Source organism: Acinonyx jubatus, chromosome B3 (assembly GCF_027475565.1).
Source record: "Acinonyx jubatus isolate Ajub_Pintada_27869175 chromosome B3, VMU_Ajub_asm_v1.0, whole genome shotgun sequence".
Taxonomy (NCBI): Eukaryota; Metazoa; Chordata; class Mammalia; order Carnivora; family Felidae; genus Acinonyx; species Acinonyx jubatus.
The window spans coordinates 111,006,150-111,022,508 of record NC_069386.1 but is presented as its reverse complement, the minus strand read 5'-3'; the positions used below and the strand labels follow the sequence as shown (position 1 = coordinate 111,022,508).

At 34.5% G+C, this 16,359-nt stretch overlaps 1 protein-coding gene across 5 annotated transcripts in view; it reads right to left on the bottom strand.

The window, feature by feature from the left end:
• PALS1 (protein associated with LIN7 1, MAGUK p55 family member) overlaps positions 1-16,359 on the bottom strand; it is a 92,718-nt gene that overhangs the window by 25,031 nt on the left and 51,328 nt on the right. For all 5 annotated transcript variants that reach the window (XM_027065974.2, XM_053224583.1, XM_027065973.2 and 2 more), the window contains 4 exons: positions 10,199-10,276; positions 8,730-8,876; positions 7,075-7,236; positions 5,321-5,398 (listed from right to left, as the gene is read on the bottom strand). In XM_027065974.2, the coding sequence (XP_026921775.1) occupies positions 5,321-5,398; positions 7,075-7,236; positions 8,730-8,876; positions 10,199-10,276 (465 nt within the window). The remainder of the gene's footprint in view (positions 1-5,320; positions 5,399-7,074; positions 7,237-8,729; positions 8,877-10,198; positions 10,277-16,359) is intronic.

The window sequence follows — 16,359 nt, the reverse complement described above, 5'->3', positions numbered from 1 at the left end:
AATAGAAAGGTCTTCTGGCAATTAATAGGCCTAGCTTCATCTCTTCTTGCAGGTCTCAGCCTCATGTTGCCTCCACCCAGAGGACTTTCCTGACCACTTAATCCTATTTCTTTTTATTCTTCAGTGTTCAAGGCTGCTTATTTCCATTTTATCATTTACTACAAGCTATAGCTATTTTATATCATGTTAATTATTATCAACTCACTGCTTAGCATAGTGCCTAGTACACAAAAACAAGATTTTCACTGTAAGGAAAAAACTGGGGACCCCTAAGAATAGATTTCAATTATTAATACCATTTGGCTAGTGGCTAATTCTGTGTTTTGTATCCCTGACCTGTGATTTTTAGCATTCTCCTTTCCTAAGCCTATAAATTCCCCTTAAACCACATCTCTCTCCTATCCTCCCATCCCAATCCCCACAAATGAAGACTTCAGTCATATTCCCAGTCTTCTTAAAGCTGTAAGTCTTCTGTAGGCAAAAGAGACCCTATGGCAATTTGAAACACTAATGTCTTTAGTATGCTTTTATTGTACTCAGAATCTAGTATCATTATTTATATAGCTACTAACAAGTTTTTTTTTTTAAGGTTTATTTACTTTTGAGACAGAAAGAGAGAGAGAGCACACACGAAGAGGGGAAGAGCAGCGAGCGAGCAAGCGAGAGAGAATCCTAAGCAGGCTCCGTGCTATCATTGCAGAGCCTGACGTAGGGCTCGAACTCACAAACCATGAGGTCATGACCTGGGCCAAAATCAAGAGTTGGATGCTTAACCAACTGAGCCACCTAGGCGTCCCAGCTACTAAGACGTTAATTCATCTATAGTTACACTTTTCTATCATGGTATTCTAATTATTTTCTTTAGATTGATAATAAACAGTAATGCAATATTTAGTGGCTTTGTGGGACATTACCTGTTATACTATACACTGTTAAAAGCATAATTTCTGGAATAAGCATAAGATTTAGTCCTTAGTCACTTATTAATAGTGGGCTTGGGCAATTAACTTGACCTAAGTTCTAGTTTCAATGCCTGTTGAAGGGGTTAAATAAAAATACCTGTATTTTTACAGGGATGCTGTGGGCATTAAATGAGGTAAAACCTATAAAAAACAATTAGTACCATACCTGGTACTGAGTAACTAATCACAATAATAGCTAATATTTATTGGATAATCAATAATCTCTGAATTTTCTAGTACATATTCCATCACTAATAAGCATTGTGACCCCTCACATTTCAATTTATTTCTGTTAGATCAGAGCACTGGACTACATGAAAAAAGTGCCTTCATGTTCAAATATTTTATTTCTTCCTTCCATATTATTTCAATTATATGGTAGAATAATCTAGAGTTTTGCACACTTGTCTGAGAACTCCAACTTTTTTTTTCAAGTCAATGCAGACAGAAGGAAACTGCCATTTAAATGATGTTATGTTGGGGCACCTGGGTGGCTCAGTCGGTTAAGCGTCTGACTTCGGCTCATGTCACGATCTCATGGTTCATGAGTTTGAGCCCTGTGTCAGGCTCTGTGCTGACAGCTCAGAGCCTGGAGTGTGCTTTGAATTCTGTGTCTCCCTCTTGCTACCCTTGCACTCTTTCTCAAAAATAAACAAACATTAAAAAATAAATGAATGAATGAATGATGCTGTTTCCTGGGACAAATGTGCCCATCACCCAGAAGTGAACTACAAAGGTGCCAAGACTCTTGCCCTCTGTGACTGATAGAGCAGCCACTGGTTGCTATGTGTGATGCAAAAGAAACCTAAATAAAGCAGTACTTCTGATAGAGCTGACTCCTGCCGTCTGTGACGTCATAATTCAGCAAGTAAATATAGTGGGGTTGGCAGATAACTCCCATTTTCTCTTAAACACACATTTCTTCAAACATCACAAAACATACATCAGAAAGATACCTTTTGCTGCTCTTAATAGATCCTGACTTGTACCATAACGGTGGTCAATAAATTGTTTTAATTTCTTAAATTCAGCAATCTCACAGATAATTATTCTGCATATTCTCCAATAACTAAAATTATAATTTCCTATCACTGTTTTCTTTGTGCAAGCTTTAATAACAGTAATTCATTTTCAGTCAGTTAGGTTTGATAAAAACTTTCCAAGAGATATGGCAATTTTGAGAGTTCTTCACAATTTCAGAAGGAAATGAAGGAAAAAAAATACTGTACATCATCTTTTCATTTTGAAAAGCATCTCTAACCTAAAGACACCTACAGATTGAAAGTAAGGGGATGGAGAACCATCTATCATGCTAATGGTAAACAAAAGAGAGCCGGAATAGCCATACTTCTATCAGACAACCTAGACTTTAAAAAAAGACTGTATCAAGAGATGAAGAAGGGCATGTATATCATAATTAAGGGGTCTATCCACCAAGAAGACCTAACAATTGTAAACATTTACGTGCCAAATATGGAAGCACCCAAATATATAAATCAATCACAAACATAAAGAAACTCATCGATGAAAAGCATCTCTACCATCAAATGCTGAATCAATGTGGGGCTTAAACTCACAATCCTGAGATCAAGGGCCACATACTCTACTGATTGAGCCAGTTAGTCACCCCCAAAATACTGTATTTTAAAATGGATAAACCTTCCATCTTTTCCTTTCTCTCTGTCCCTTTATTATTTTTTTTAAAGTCCAGATAAGTAAATGCATATTCTAACCCTCCTCTGTGAAGTCTACTCAGATTGCAGAGCTACTTTTGAAATTAAGGCCTCGTTTACAGGGAAAAAGGCATAGAGGATGAGGCTGATGGAATTCAGGGACAAACTATTTCCTCATTTTTCTTCCTACAAAGCACTTTAAACAGAAGGAAGCTTGCAGATGCAACATCAACTTCAATATGTTCCATAAGGAATGAAGGGAAAACATGGAATGATAGCCAAAATATGAAGCATAACTGTGATGAAATTTTTTTTAAAATTTAACGTTTATTTATTATCGAGAGACAGAGAGACACAGAGCGTGAGCAGGGGAGGGGTAAAGAGAGGGAACACACAGAATCTGAAACAGGCTCCAGGCTCTGAGCTGTCAGCACAGAGCCTGACGCGGGGCTCGAACTCATGAACTGTGAGATCATGACCTGAGCCGAAGTCAGTCGCTCAACCGAGCCACCCAGGTGCCCCATAACTGTGATGAAATATTGACAAAAAAATGAAACTGTGTTCTTTCAAACCATTATGCTTTTGTAGAAGTTAATAATAACAGACGCAATACACATCAGCCTTCTACATCAACTCAGCATTTTGAAGTCTGTAAATTTCTGAACAGCTTTACTGAGAAATAACTCATACATTATAAAAGTCACTACTGTACACAATTAGATACTTTTTATTAATTCAGAGTTGTACGACCATGAACAATTTTGTAACATTTTTTTATCACCTCCAAAGGAAACCTCATACTGATTAAGAATCACTCCCATGCTCTCCTAACTCTCCATTCTGACACCTAAGGATCTACTACCTCCTGTCTCTACAAATTTACCTATTCTGGACATTTCATATAAATGAACCAATATATGGCCTTTTGTGACTGGCTTCTTTCATCTAGCCTAATTTTTTCAAGTTCACCCATGTTATAGCAAGTATCAGTACTTTATTCCTTTTTACTGCCAAATAATATTCCTTTCTAAAAATGGATAGATCATATTTCATTTTCCATTCATCAGGTAGCAGACATTTGGGCTGTTTCTACTTTGTGGTTAATAAAATAATGCTGCCATGAACATTCACATACAAGTTTTTTTGAGGATGTGTTTTCAATTCTTTTGGATATATATCTAGGAGTGGAACTGTTAGGTTGTATGAAGTTTGTCTTTTACCATAGCAGTTGAATAAATGTTTAACATAAAGAGCAATAGATATTCTAAAATTAAAGCTGTACATACTTTGAAAAAGCACTTTTTCCTCCTGCACTAAGTATGTTTAAGTTAAATAAACCACCTATAATGACAGAAAAAGAAGTTGCAAGTCATAAAAATTCTGGAAGAAAACTGTTTTATTTTTTACTTTTCAGAGTTTACTAACTTTGAAATATTAATATTTATGTTTATTTAAATGAGAACTGCTGAATTTACCTTTTACTTGAGTGTTAAGAAATAATTAAAGAGACATTTCTAAGACTCAAAAGTAAACATATATGTACAAGTTTTTGTGTGGACATAAGTTTTCAATTCCTTAGTATACCAAATGAGACAAAAACATATCCACACAAAAAAACCTGCATAGGACTACATGGATGGAACAAGAGGGTATTATGCTAAGTGAAATCAGTCAGAGAAAGACAAGTATCATATGACTCACTCATATGAGGAATTTAAGATACCAAACAGATGAACATAAGGGAAGGGAAGCAAAAAGAATATAAAAACAGGGAAGAGGACAAAACATAAAAGACTCTGAAATATAGAGAACAAACAGAGGGTTGCTGGAGGGGTTGTGGGAGAGGGGATGTTTAAATGGGTAAGGGGCATTAAGGAATCTACTCCTGAAATCATTGTTGCACCATATGCTAACTAACTTGGATATAAATTAAACAATAAATTAAAAACCAAAAACCAAAAAAAAAAAAAACAACAACAACAACAACAAAAACCCCAAAAAACCTGCACAGGGATGTTTATAGCAGCTTTACTGATAACCTAGAAACAAGCAAGACAGCCTTCAGTAGGTAAGTGGATAAGCTACCGTATAACCAGACAATGGAACATTATTTGGCACTTAAAAAAAAAAAAAAAAAAAAAAAGGAGCTACCAAAAGCTAAGAAAAGACATGGAGGAAACTTAAATGCTTATCATTCATGAAAACAGCCAATCTGAAGTGGCTACCTACTGTTTGATTCCTCCTATATGACATTATGGAAAAGGCAAAACTATGGAGATCAGTGGTTGCCATGGACTGGGGTTAGGAAGTGCCGATTAGGCAGAGCAAGACAATTTTTAGGGCAAACTATTCTGTATGATAAAATGATGGATACATATGAACTATACACTTGTCAAACCCATAGGATGTCAACACCAAAAGTGAATCCTGATGTTAACTATGGTCTTTGAGAAATAATGAAACCGTCGATTCATCAACATAACAAGTGTTCTACCTGGTACAGGATGCTGATAGTGGAGATAATTATGTGCGTGTTGGGGCAAGAGATATGTGAGAACTCTGTACTTGGTGTTCAATTTTGCTGTGAACATAAAGTACTCTAAAAAAAAAAAGTTTGTCAATTAAATAAAAAACTAAACAGTAGCCACCAGAAAATAAATAATGGGACATAAAAAAATCACTTACTACTGTTTCCTTGGCTGGAGGAGGCTTGATCTGTTGACTGGGAATCAGAACAAATGTCAGAGTACCATGCATATCAGACTGCAACAGAAAGATTAGGTTATTTAAAAATTGTCACTTACAAAAATCATTCTATGACCTTATAATCAATATTCCCTAAACTGTACTATTCTGGATCCCCTAGAACACTTTCTAAAAAGTTGGTAAAGATGAATGCTGTTTCATAAGGAAGCACAAATTGGGCCTTTCATGAACTCCATTATATTAAGCTACTCAGGAATGGGACATTCTGCAATTCTCGTCCACCAGAGAAAGCCACTTAGCTTATAAGTCTTTGGTTTTTGTATTCCATTTGGTGTAAGCTTAGAAAAATTGCACAGTGAAGGATTGAAAGATACCACAGTGCTATAACAATTCTAGGTTATCTACTCTGGCACACATCAATTTTAATAAAGTATAACTTGAAATAGTAATTGTGACCAGGATTAGAAAAATGATGCAAATATACACATATTCTCACTTCCCAGATACATGGTCTCTGTCATTCATTCTATTTTTTAACTGTATGGAGTTTTACTGTCAGGTAACTATTATTTCCCAGTACACCACTGACTGCCTTGTTCAGATACCTCCAACCTGAACAGTAATCACAAATTCTGGTCCAGAGATAGCAGGGAGCAGTGTTCAACATAGAGACAAGAGCCAATAAAACAAGGCCTAAAAACAATGACCACTGACACTGCTCTACCAAAGCAATGAATGAGTTTGAGTGAAAATAAGGACATTTTATAGATTCTTCAACAAACATCAGTAGATAAGACAGATTCTATTGTAACAACTGATATTAAATAAGAATAGAAGTCTGGTTTGTGGATATATACAAAGTGATCAAACTGCCCTCAAAGACAGACTATGAAATGGCTTCCTGATTATACCAGCACTGTCCAAAAGAACTTTCTACAACGTTCTAATACGGAAGCCATTAGCTATATACTACTCTTGAACACCTGAAATGCAGCAAATATGAATGAGGAATGTAATTTTAAATTTTACTTAACTTAAATCTAAATAACTAGCACCAGGAGCTAGTGGTTATTATGTTGGGCAGTGTACATCTATACCATTACTATTACCTAATATCATTAAGGAAACAGCAATCAGTTGAAAAGAATTAAAAAAAAAAAAAAAAGAACTTAAAAATGATAAGGGTATGGACTTTGTTTTATCACTATTTTCCTACTGGCTAGCACATGGTAGGCACTCAATAAATATATGTTGAAGAAATAGCTATATTGTGATTTCAGAGGCAATATACATAGTAGTAATAAAGCTCAAAAAAAGAAAAAAATCAGTGGTAACCACCCCAAAATGAAACTCTACTAATAAGTATTACAGAAATTATATCATGTGAAAATTCAGTTAGAAATTGTCTAAGAATTTTTAATATTTTTAAAATATTTTATTTTGAAGTCTAATTACAAAGAAACAGCTTTTAAGAATCTAACAGTTCTTTTTATTTTTTAACATTTATTTATTTTTAGGAGACAGAGACAGAGCATGAGAGGGGGAGGAGCAGAGAGAGAGGGAGACACAGAATTTGAAGCGGGCTCCAGGTTCTGAGCTGTCAGCACAGAGCCCGACATGGGGCTCGGGCTCACAAACTGTGAGATCATGATCTAAACCGAAGTCGGACACTGGGTGAGCTGGGTGAGCCACCCAGGTGTCCACCTAACAGTTATTCTCCTGTATTAACTTACCAACAAGTCAAAAACCTCATTGACATCTTTCCCTCGAATTTCAATGCCATTAATCTCCAGAACTTCATCTCCTTCATGTAATAAACCACTTTTCTCTGCAGCACCTCCTTTTACTATCCGACTAATGATGACAGAATCCATCTCATTACGAACTGTAGCACCCTAAAAAAGGCAGTATGTAATTTTGAAATAGAAATGCACTTTTTTGTTAAACATTTCTTCATTAATTTTTTTCTATTGTTAAACATTTCTTCATTAAATTTTTTTTCTATTCAACAATACTAGCTTTCAGTTATCTTGGAAAAAAAAAAAAAACCTAACTTACACAACTAGAGTAACCATAGTAATTAGCTTTGAAAGTTCATCATTTTCCTTACATTTTGTTTCAGACACACTATGTATTCATTAGAATCAAGCAGACTTCTGAAGTATACAACAACAGAAATATGCACTTAAAAACAACGTGAAGACCTATAATCAAATTTGTTCTCTAGATTCTGGATACTATTCATGGTTATACTATATTTAGACGTACTTTGTGAACATGACTTGTAACTATAAAAGTCCTTTTTTAAAATTCAAAATATGATTAAGGGATAATAATCTGCTTGATTATTCAAACATTATATATTATAGCTGCAACCAATTCACTTTTAAATGTATCAAACATTAGCATTCATTACATAAATTGAAAGCACAACTGAAATACATATGCTCAAAAAATGGAAATATGAAACATGGATTAAAAGCTTAAAAGCAGACAGAGTTCACAACATTTTTCTCCTAAACTTTAAAAAAAAAAATGTTTTTTTAATGTTTAGTTTTGGAAGAGATAGACAGAGGACAAGCAAGGGAGGCGCAGAGAGAGAGAGAGAGACACAGAATTTGAAGCAGGCTCCAGGCTCTGAGCTGTTAGCACAGAGCCCTACTCAGGGCTCAAACCCAGGAACTGTGAAATCATGACCTGAGCTGAAGTCAGATGCTTAAATGACTGAGCCGCCCAGGTGCCCCTCTCCTAAACACTTAAAATTTTCTTGTAACTTTCCCAATTTCTTTTTCTGTGGAGGAAAAAATCTAATTACATAACTGCCCATAAGATACAGTCCCTAACTTATGTACCACACTATTCAAGATGTAATTTGAGACATTGTTTCTCTGAAAACAAAAGAAAGAAAATTGAGACAATGATAGCAGATTTAGAAAAGAGATCGAAAAAAAAGTTTTACATATGACATTAAAAAACAAAAAAATTAAAACATTAATATTAACATTAAAGAATACATATTTCTAAGTATATGTGGAAAATATAAGTAACTGTATTTCAAGAGATTTAATGGAATGAAAATATCAGAATTTCTAATTATTGTTTTTTTAAAAAGCTGGGAGAATAAATGAAGCAGATAATTTGTCCCTTCTTCGTTCCTCAACAATTATTTTACAAGCTATTATTTTCATCAAATCATAGGTAAGAAAACATGAACAAATTTTTCTCAACTGAATAAGGAACATGAGCAAGAGCAAGAACATAAAAGAACTCCAGCAAATCAATCTCAAAAAAGAAAAACTACCAGAAATGTAAAGGGGTCTTCAATTATCTGCCATATAGAAGATCTCTGTGTAGAAAGGATCTCAGATCAGAGATGTGGAACACTTACCAGCGGAATATCTCGAGCCTTTTCGATACGAACTATTTTTACAGTTTCTCTTCCATATTGGCCAATGCTTTCATAAATTCTCTCATCTGAAATGGGCTCTAGCTGCATTTCCTGCTCAGCAACCTTATCATGGGCCAATAAAAGTGCCTGTTTCAAACAAATCCACAGCATTTACAGTAGCAGCATGATTTCTGTAGAGAGATTTTTAACCTAATCATGTAGATTAATATTCTCATTTAAACCTTTAAAAGAGGTGCTATAATTATTTATTCAGATCTGTTTCCAAAGTTTCTAACTGAAGTACATATGCAACCTGTGTCTTTTATAGCTAAAAATAAAGGTGTTAAGTATAACAGGGTAACTCTTGGATGAGTTATCAAAGTCTAAAATGCTTATTAAACTTCAGGGGCACCCAGGTGGCTCAGGTGGTTAAGCATCCGACTTCAGCTCAGGTCGTGATCTTGCAGTGTGTGAGTTCAAGTCCCACGGCAGTCTCTGTGCTGACAGCTCGGAGCCTGTAGCCTGCTTCAGATTCTGTGTCTTCCTCTCTCTCTCTCCCCCCCTCCCCCCATTAACGCTGTCTCTCCCTCTCTCAAGAATAAACATTAAAAAATAAAATTTAAAAAATGCTTATTAAACTTCATAAAAACAAAATCAATTTAAAAATTTTTTTTCAACGTTTTTTATTTATTTTTGGGACAGAGAGAGATAGAGCATGAACGGGGGAGGGGCAGAGAGAGAGGGAGACACAGAATTGGAAACAGGCTCCAGGCTCCAAGCCATCAGCCCAGAGCCCGACGCGGGGCTCGAACTCACGGACCGCGAGATCGTGACCTGGCTGAAGTCGGACGCTCAACCGACTGCGCCACCCAGGCGCCCCGAAAACAAAATCAATTTAATGGACCAACACCATAGAAAATTAAAATTTATGGAAAAATATAGCCAAAAAAAGGGGAAGAATTTTTTTAAATCTTTATTTTTTAGAGAGAACATGAGTAGGGGAGGGGCAAAGAGGGAGGAAGAAAGAGAGAATCCCAAGGAGGCTTCCCACTGTCAGTGCAGAGCCTGACGTGGGGCTCAAAATCAGAAACCATGAGATCATGACCTGAGATAAAATCAGGAGCCGGATGCTTAACTGAATGAGCCACCCCCACCCAGGTACTCCCAAAAGGGAAGAATTTTTGTGAAAAATATAAAGTTGTTTCAAAACTAATGTGGTTAATTTTAAATACAAAAATAGATAATCCAAAAAATAAGTAACTATATAAATATCTATATCTATATATATCTAAATATATATATTTCAACATAGTAATTTATTTTGCAGTGGGAGGTGTAAATAAAACAGGCTGGACAGATAATGTTTGAGGTTCTTTCTAGCCCTAAGAGATTTTGATTCAAAGAGATTTTGAATGCTAGAAAAATCACATATATATATATACATACATATGGTTCTGTTCATTTTCTACCTGAATATGTGGAGCATTCAGCAAAGCAGTTAATTCTTGTCCTTCCTTCTGGTGGATTGGCTTCAAAACAGTTTGTACCTAAGAAACAAAAGATTATTTTTCCTAGGTTACAGGAAACATCACCAGCATCTATACAAGTCTTAAAAAAAAAGATACAATTTAAATTAGTAAAATCTACTTATAAGAAAGGAAAGCACTACAAAGAATTATAAGAGAAAAAAGGAATGTGTTTTTTCTCAGAGTTTTCCATCTTGCTATCATTGTTAACAGTGTTTTTCATTTAAAAAAATACACTAAAGATTTTGGTATTTATGACTATGAATGAACTGTTTTTTTTTTTTTGTTTTTTTTTTTTAAATCTTTATTTTAGAGAGAGAGTACAAGCAGGAGAGAGGGGCAGAGGGAGAGAATTTTAAGCAGGCTCCATTCTCAGTGTGGAGCCTGACGTGGGGCTTGATCCTATGACCTTAGGATCAGGACCTGAGCTGAAATCAAGAGTCAGACAGCCACTCAACCCACTGAGTCACCCAGGTGTCCCAAACTTTTTGCTTCTTGGAAGTTTCTATCAATGTACTATAAAATAGACTAAAAATGATTACATAAGGGAAGAAAAACTATCTTAACAGTTACTTGCTATTTTGTACTTTTAAAATATGTTTATATATTTTAAACCAGAGATGACACTTTAAAGAGTTACAGACTAACGAGATAAGCTTACATGAGAGTAATGGAACAACTACAATACCACAGGCACAGGTAATTAAAAAAGTCTCGAGGTGGAGCAATTCTTGCATTCATAGGAGAAACACTTAATTATGATGAGTTTCTTTTAGCCTTTGTTTCCTTACCTATAAAATGGCACCTACCATTCAAAGTTTGAGATAATCCATATAAACTGCTTAGCACAGTACCTAGGCACACAGTAAAACCTTGGTCTGTGAGCACAATTCACTCAGGAAACTCGCTTGTAAACCAAAGCACTCATGTATCAAAGCAAATTTCAAGAACCATCGGCTCAGTTGTGATCATGTAATGTTTGGCATCACATTATTACTCATATTGTAAGAGACTGCCGTTTATCATGTTAAAATGTATTAGAAATGATTGCTTGGCTTGCAAGACACTCACAGAACAAGTTACAATCCAAGGTTTTAATAATAAATTACTATTTTAATACATTTCTAGATGTGAGTTATTCATATTTTAAGATTTCTATATTAATGTTCCTAAATTTCTATATTAATGTTCCTACACTTAAGTGTTAAAACAGTTTAACACAAGAATTATGTTTCTTAATGTTTTGATAGAGCTTGTACATAAAATCACCCGAGCATGGTGATTTTTTAAAGGTGGATTTCTGATTTCTTAATTTTAACTATATTTTATTGATAGTTACTTGTCTACTTTTTTGGGTTATCTGTCCTTAAATCACTTTGGCAATTTATATTTCCTTAAAAGAACCATCCACTTCATAGCACTTGGACATTTAACACCATAAAGCTGTAACTGTATTATAATTTTTTAATCTCCTATGTTTGCATTCATGCTTTTTTCTTTCCTGATGTTACTGGTATTTTTTTCTTTCATGTAACTTGGCAAAGGATTCTCTATTTTCTTGTACTAAAACCCAGTCTCTAATGTTAAATCTACTGTTCCTTCCATTTAAATAATGTAATTCCTGGGATGCCTGTGTGGCTCAGTCACTTAGGCGTCTGACTCTTGACTTCAGCTCGGGTCTTGATCTCATCTCATGGTTCATGGGATCGAGCCCTGTGTTGGGCTCTGCACTGACAGTGCACAGCCTGCTTAAGATTCTCTTTCTCCTCCTCTCTCTGCCCCCTCCCCTGCTCGTGCTCTCTCAAAAATAAATAAACTTAAAAAAAAATTTTTACAACTCAGACCAACAATCTGATTTTTTAAGTGGTAAAAAAAACTCTGACAAGCTATTTTACAAAAGATAGGGAAACAGCCTATAAAAAAAATGCCCACTATATGTTAATACAAACTAAAATGAGATACCATTACAAATCTGCTAGAATGATAAACAGGAAACAACTCAAATATCAACAGGTGAGTGGTTAAACAAATTGCGGGATATTCATACAATGGAATACTACTACTCAGCAAGACGTTACAAATACTGATAAATGCAACACATGGATAAATATGAAAAAGAAGTCAGACACAAAAGACTACATATGATCTTATTCCATTTATATGAAATGTTCAGAAAAGGCAAATTAGTAAATAAAAACAAAACTGATCAGTGAAGGCCTAGGGCCCGGGAAGTGGGAAGGAGGTGTTACTGTCTGTAAAGGGCCATGAGGGAGCTTAGCAAAAGTCACGGATGCTTCTGTAACGACCACAGTGACAGATTACACAGGTGTATATCATGTGTCAAAGCATACTGAACTATACAATAAATGTACCCATTTTAAGCATATGTAAATTATAGCTCAATAAAGTTGGTTACCAAAAAAATATGTCCATAAACCCCAAAACTATGGGAAAATCTGGGTGTATCTCCTTTACGCTTAGTTTTACCAAAATAAAATCATACTATTTATATAATTTTATAACAGCATTTAATAACTACTTTTACTTGATATTAATTATAAAAACATTTTTCTATGTCATTAAATATCTTTTTCAATTCTAAAACAGAAATATAAACATTTTAATTTTTGTTGGCTATCACTTACAAGATCATGTCCAAGCTCCTTAGTGTTATTCTTAGCATCATCTGATTTCTGCCTCTTCTCCAGCCCTATCACCTGGCACTCCTCATGCTATAACCTTTTTTGGTCCAGCCCCAAACTGCTGCTTCCTCCCTGCATGCATCAGGCTGTCTCCCTATGATGACCGTGAATGGTCCCTATGATGCCAGCTGTTCCAGCTACCTGAATTTGCTTAAATAACATGTACTCATAAGTCTGAACAAACTTGATTTAAAATTGTTGATGGACCAGACTGAGCTCATTACAGATGGAACTCATCTTTTTCAGCTTTGTTTGGCTATTCACAGAATGGCTGGCAAACTGCATTCAATGTTTGACAAATGCAATAAAAGAGGACAAGAAGTCTTCCTTGATGTCTCCTTTACCTTTAGTCTCCATATAGGAACAATAGGTCCTATTAGTTTTCTATTTAAATATTTCTTCACTTCATGTTCAACTGCTACTCAAAATCTTACAGCTGGACAATTACAATAGCCTCCATACTTTATGCCTCCATTCTTGACCTCACACAATTTCTAAGTTTTTTGCTTTAAACTTTTCTTTACAGTGACTTTTTCATATTAAATTTGGGAAACATAAATATCAAAATAAGAAAATTACCTATCACCCACCACTTAAAGATAGCCTTCTTAATAATTTATTTTTTCCAATATCTCTCACATGCATGTTTGAAAAGGATGTTTGCATGTGTACAAATTATATCCATATTTTAATAGGCATCATGTTGAATATCAAATAAACCAATGTTTTTGCTTCTGAAAGTAATTCAACCTATTGAAATTAGAAACAAATTCATAGTTTCCCTGTTCTCCCACTTTATATTTCACTATTATATATACTATTATGTTTTTATTTTTTCGTTGTAGTAGCTAGTCCCTCCAGAAAAATGTTAGTACTAGAGGTGAGAGTCTGTAGATTGTCCTGTTCCAAGCTTAAAAAGCAATGTGGTGGGTATTTCACCATTAGGCAAGATGCTCCCCATTGATATGATATTATTTATCAACTTAACAAAATGTACCTGGCTTTCTAAGAATTTTCACCACCAAGGGAAAGGTACTGAATTTATTTTCAGGTATCTTTTCTGCATCATCAAGTTGATCCTATGGTTTTTTCCTTTCATCTTTTTGTGTAAGTTAATTATTTAAAAATATTTACCAACAAGGATCCATTATAAGTTAAATTTAAACTTATTAATATGGCTTATCTGGCCTTCAGGATCTGGACTCCAATTATTTAAGACTATATCCTACCCTTTAGTCATTGTTGAACAAATATGCCAGAAACTTTCTCAATCACTATGATCTTTGTACCCTTTGCCAATGGAATGGCTTTTCCTCTTTCTTGGACTTCCTGGTAAATTCCCAATCATCCTTCAAGATTCAGCAACTTAAATTTTCTTCAAAATTTTTGCTTCCTCCCATCACTGCCCCTTGAATCAGGTACATCTATCACATGCTCTTGGTACCTTACTCATACTGCCATCACAGTACTTCTCATTAGATTGTAATTGATTCACTGTTCTTCCTCAGTGATAGCTTAACTCAACTTTCACTGGTCAATGGACATCTGGGTTGATTCCAGTTATTATCTGAATGCTAAAACAGTATTTGTACCTAAGCCTTTGTGTGGATACGTTTTCAGTTTTCTCAGGTATGTAACCAGAAGTGGAGTTGCTGGTTCATAATATATAGGTACGTTAAGCTTTAGTAGATATTGCCAAAAATTTTCCAAAGTGGTAGTACCAATTTATACTCTATAAGAGTTTCGGCTGCTTCATAAGCTCACAAACATTTGATATTGCCAGTTTTTTTGTTTTTTGTTTTTTTAAGTCATTCTGGTGTCTCTGTAGTGGTATCTCATTTTGTTTTAATTTGTATTTCTCTGATAGGAATGATCTGAACACCTTTTCATACTTATTGACCATTTGGATTTTTTCTGTGTCTGTTCAAGTCCTTTGCCCACTTAAAAAAAAAAAAAGAACAGTCTTTTTATTAATTTGTGAGAGTTCTTTTGGATTCAAGTTTTTGTTTATACATGTATACACATGTATATATCTCAATATCTCAAAATCAAATAATAAAATAAAATACTATTTCCTAGTCTGTTGTCTTACATTTTTACTGGACTAAGCAAAAAGTTCATTAAATGAAACCCAAGTTTTCAACCTTTTCTTGATAAAAGCACTTTAATGACAAAAATACTTGTTGTGGGGTTATTAATACATTTCCTATATTTTCAAAGATTTAATCTTGATTCAATATATAAATTTTATTATCTGTTATAAAATATTTAGTGTTTAACTGACACACAAAAAACTATAAAAATACTATTTTAAAGAGCTATAAAAACAGAGAACACTTCCTAATGTTTTAAGACATTCTTTCACTATATTCCTTGAATTTTTTTACTTAAATTTTCATGTACAAGTGATACAACTAAAGCATGAAGTAACCTCTTCTTTTAAATACTGCATATTAAAATAGTTGGAATTACGAATGCTAAAAAGCAGAACATTAGGTATTGGACCTATGAACAGCCTAGTTATTAGTCTTATGCCATTCACAAAACCTCACCTGACCTCACTATCAATATCCAGAAATATAAAACAGAAGGGTTGAATTAGGTGACTGCTAACATTTTTCCAGCTGTAAAATAAAGGCAATGAATGAGTCCATTTAACTTTTAGAATTTTGTTTTCAGATTTAAGACTTTTCTTTGATGAGCTCTGAGTATATACTTTTTTTAAATGTTATGCACTCTAAGCCAGGGCTGCCACAGAGTTGTGCACGCACAGCTACAGGAAAGTTATTTACACTGCAGTACAACCACACACATTGTGACACACTGACTAGATTCATCAGTTTGTACTCATTTTAAGAACAGTCTCAGTCCAAGATAACTATCACCCACATATCTTACCACCACCAAAGCAACACAATCTCAAGTGTTATTGAAGATACTGTAAGGATGTGAAAGTAAACGTTCAGAAAGTCTCCTTGCTATGGCACTTTTAGAACTATGAATCATGTAAATACGTTAGCTATCTTAAAACTAATTTTCAGATTAATTTTTTAAAGTCCTCAACCCTTTCTCTCCCAAAGCATTTACTCTTTAAGCCACTTCTAGTTCTTTGTCTCACTCAACTCCTAAAACTTTTTAAGCTATGTATGCCTTTTTTATTCCTATTTCTTTTCACCCTTTCTGTTGTCTGTGTCACTTTCTTTAATTGGAACAATTCTGATCTCTCCTGCTTATTTCATTCTCTTTCCCACCCATTGTTCCATTCAACAAACAAAGGCCCAATAAGACAGAGAAAACTGAATGATTATAATTATTTATCATGCATTCCTCCCAAACCTATACAATGAAAGTTACGCTGTATTTGTGAGTAAATAAAATCAAAGTAATGTCGGTTATTTTGAT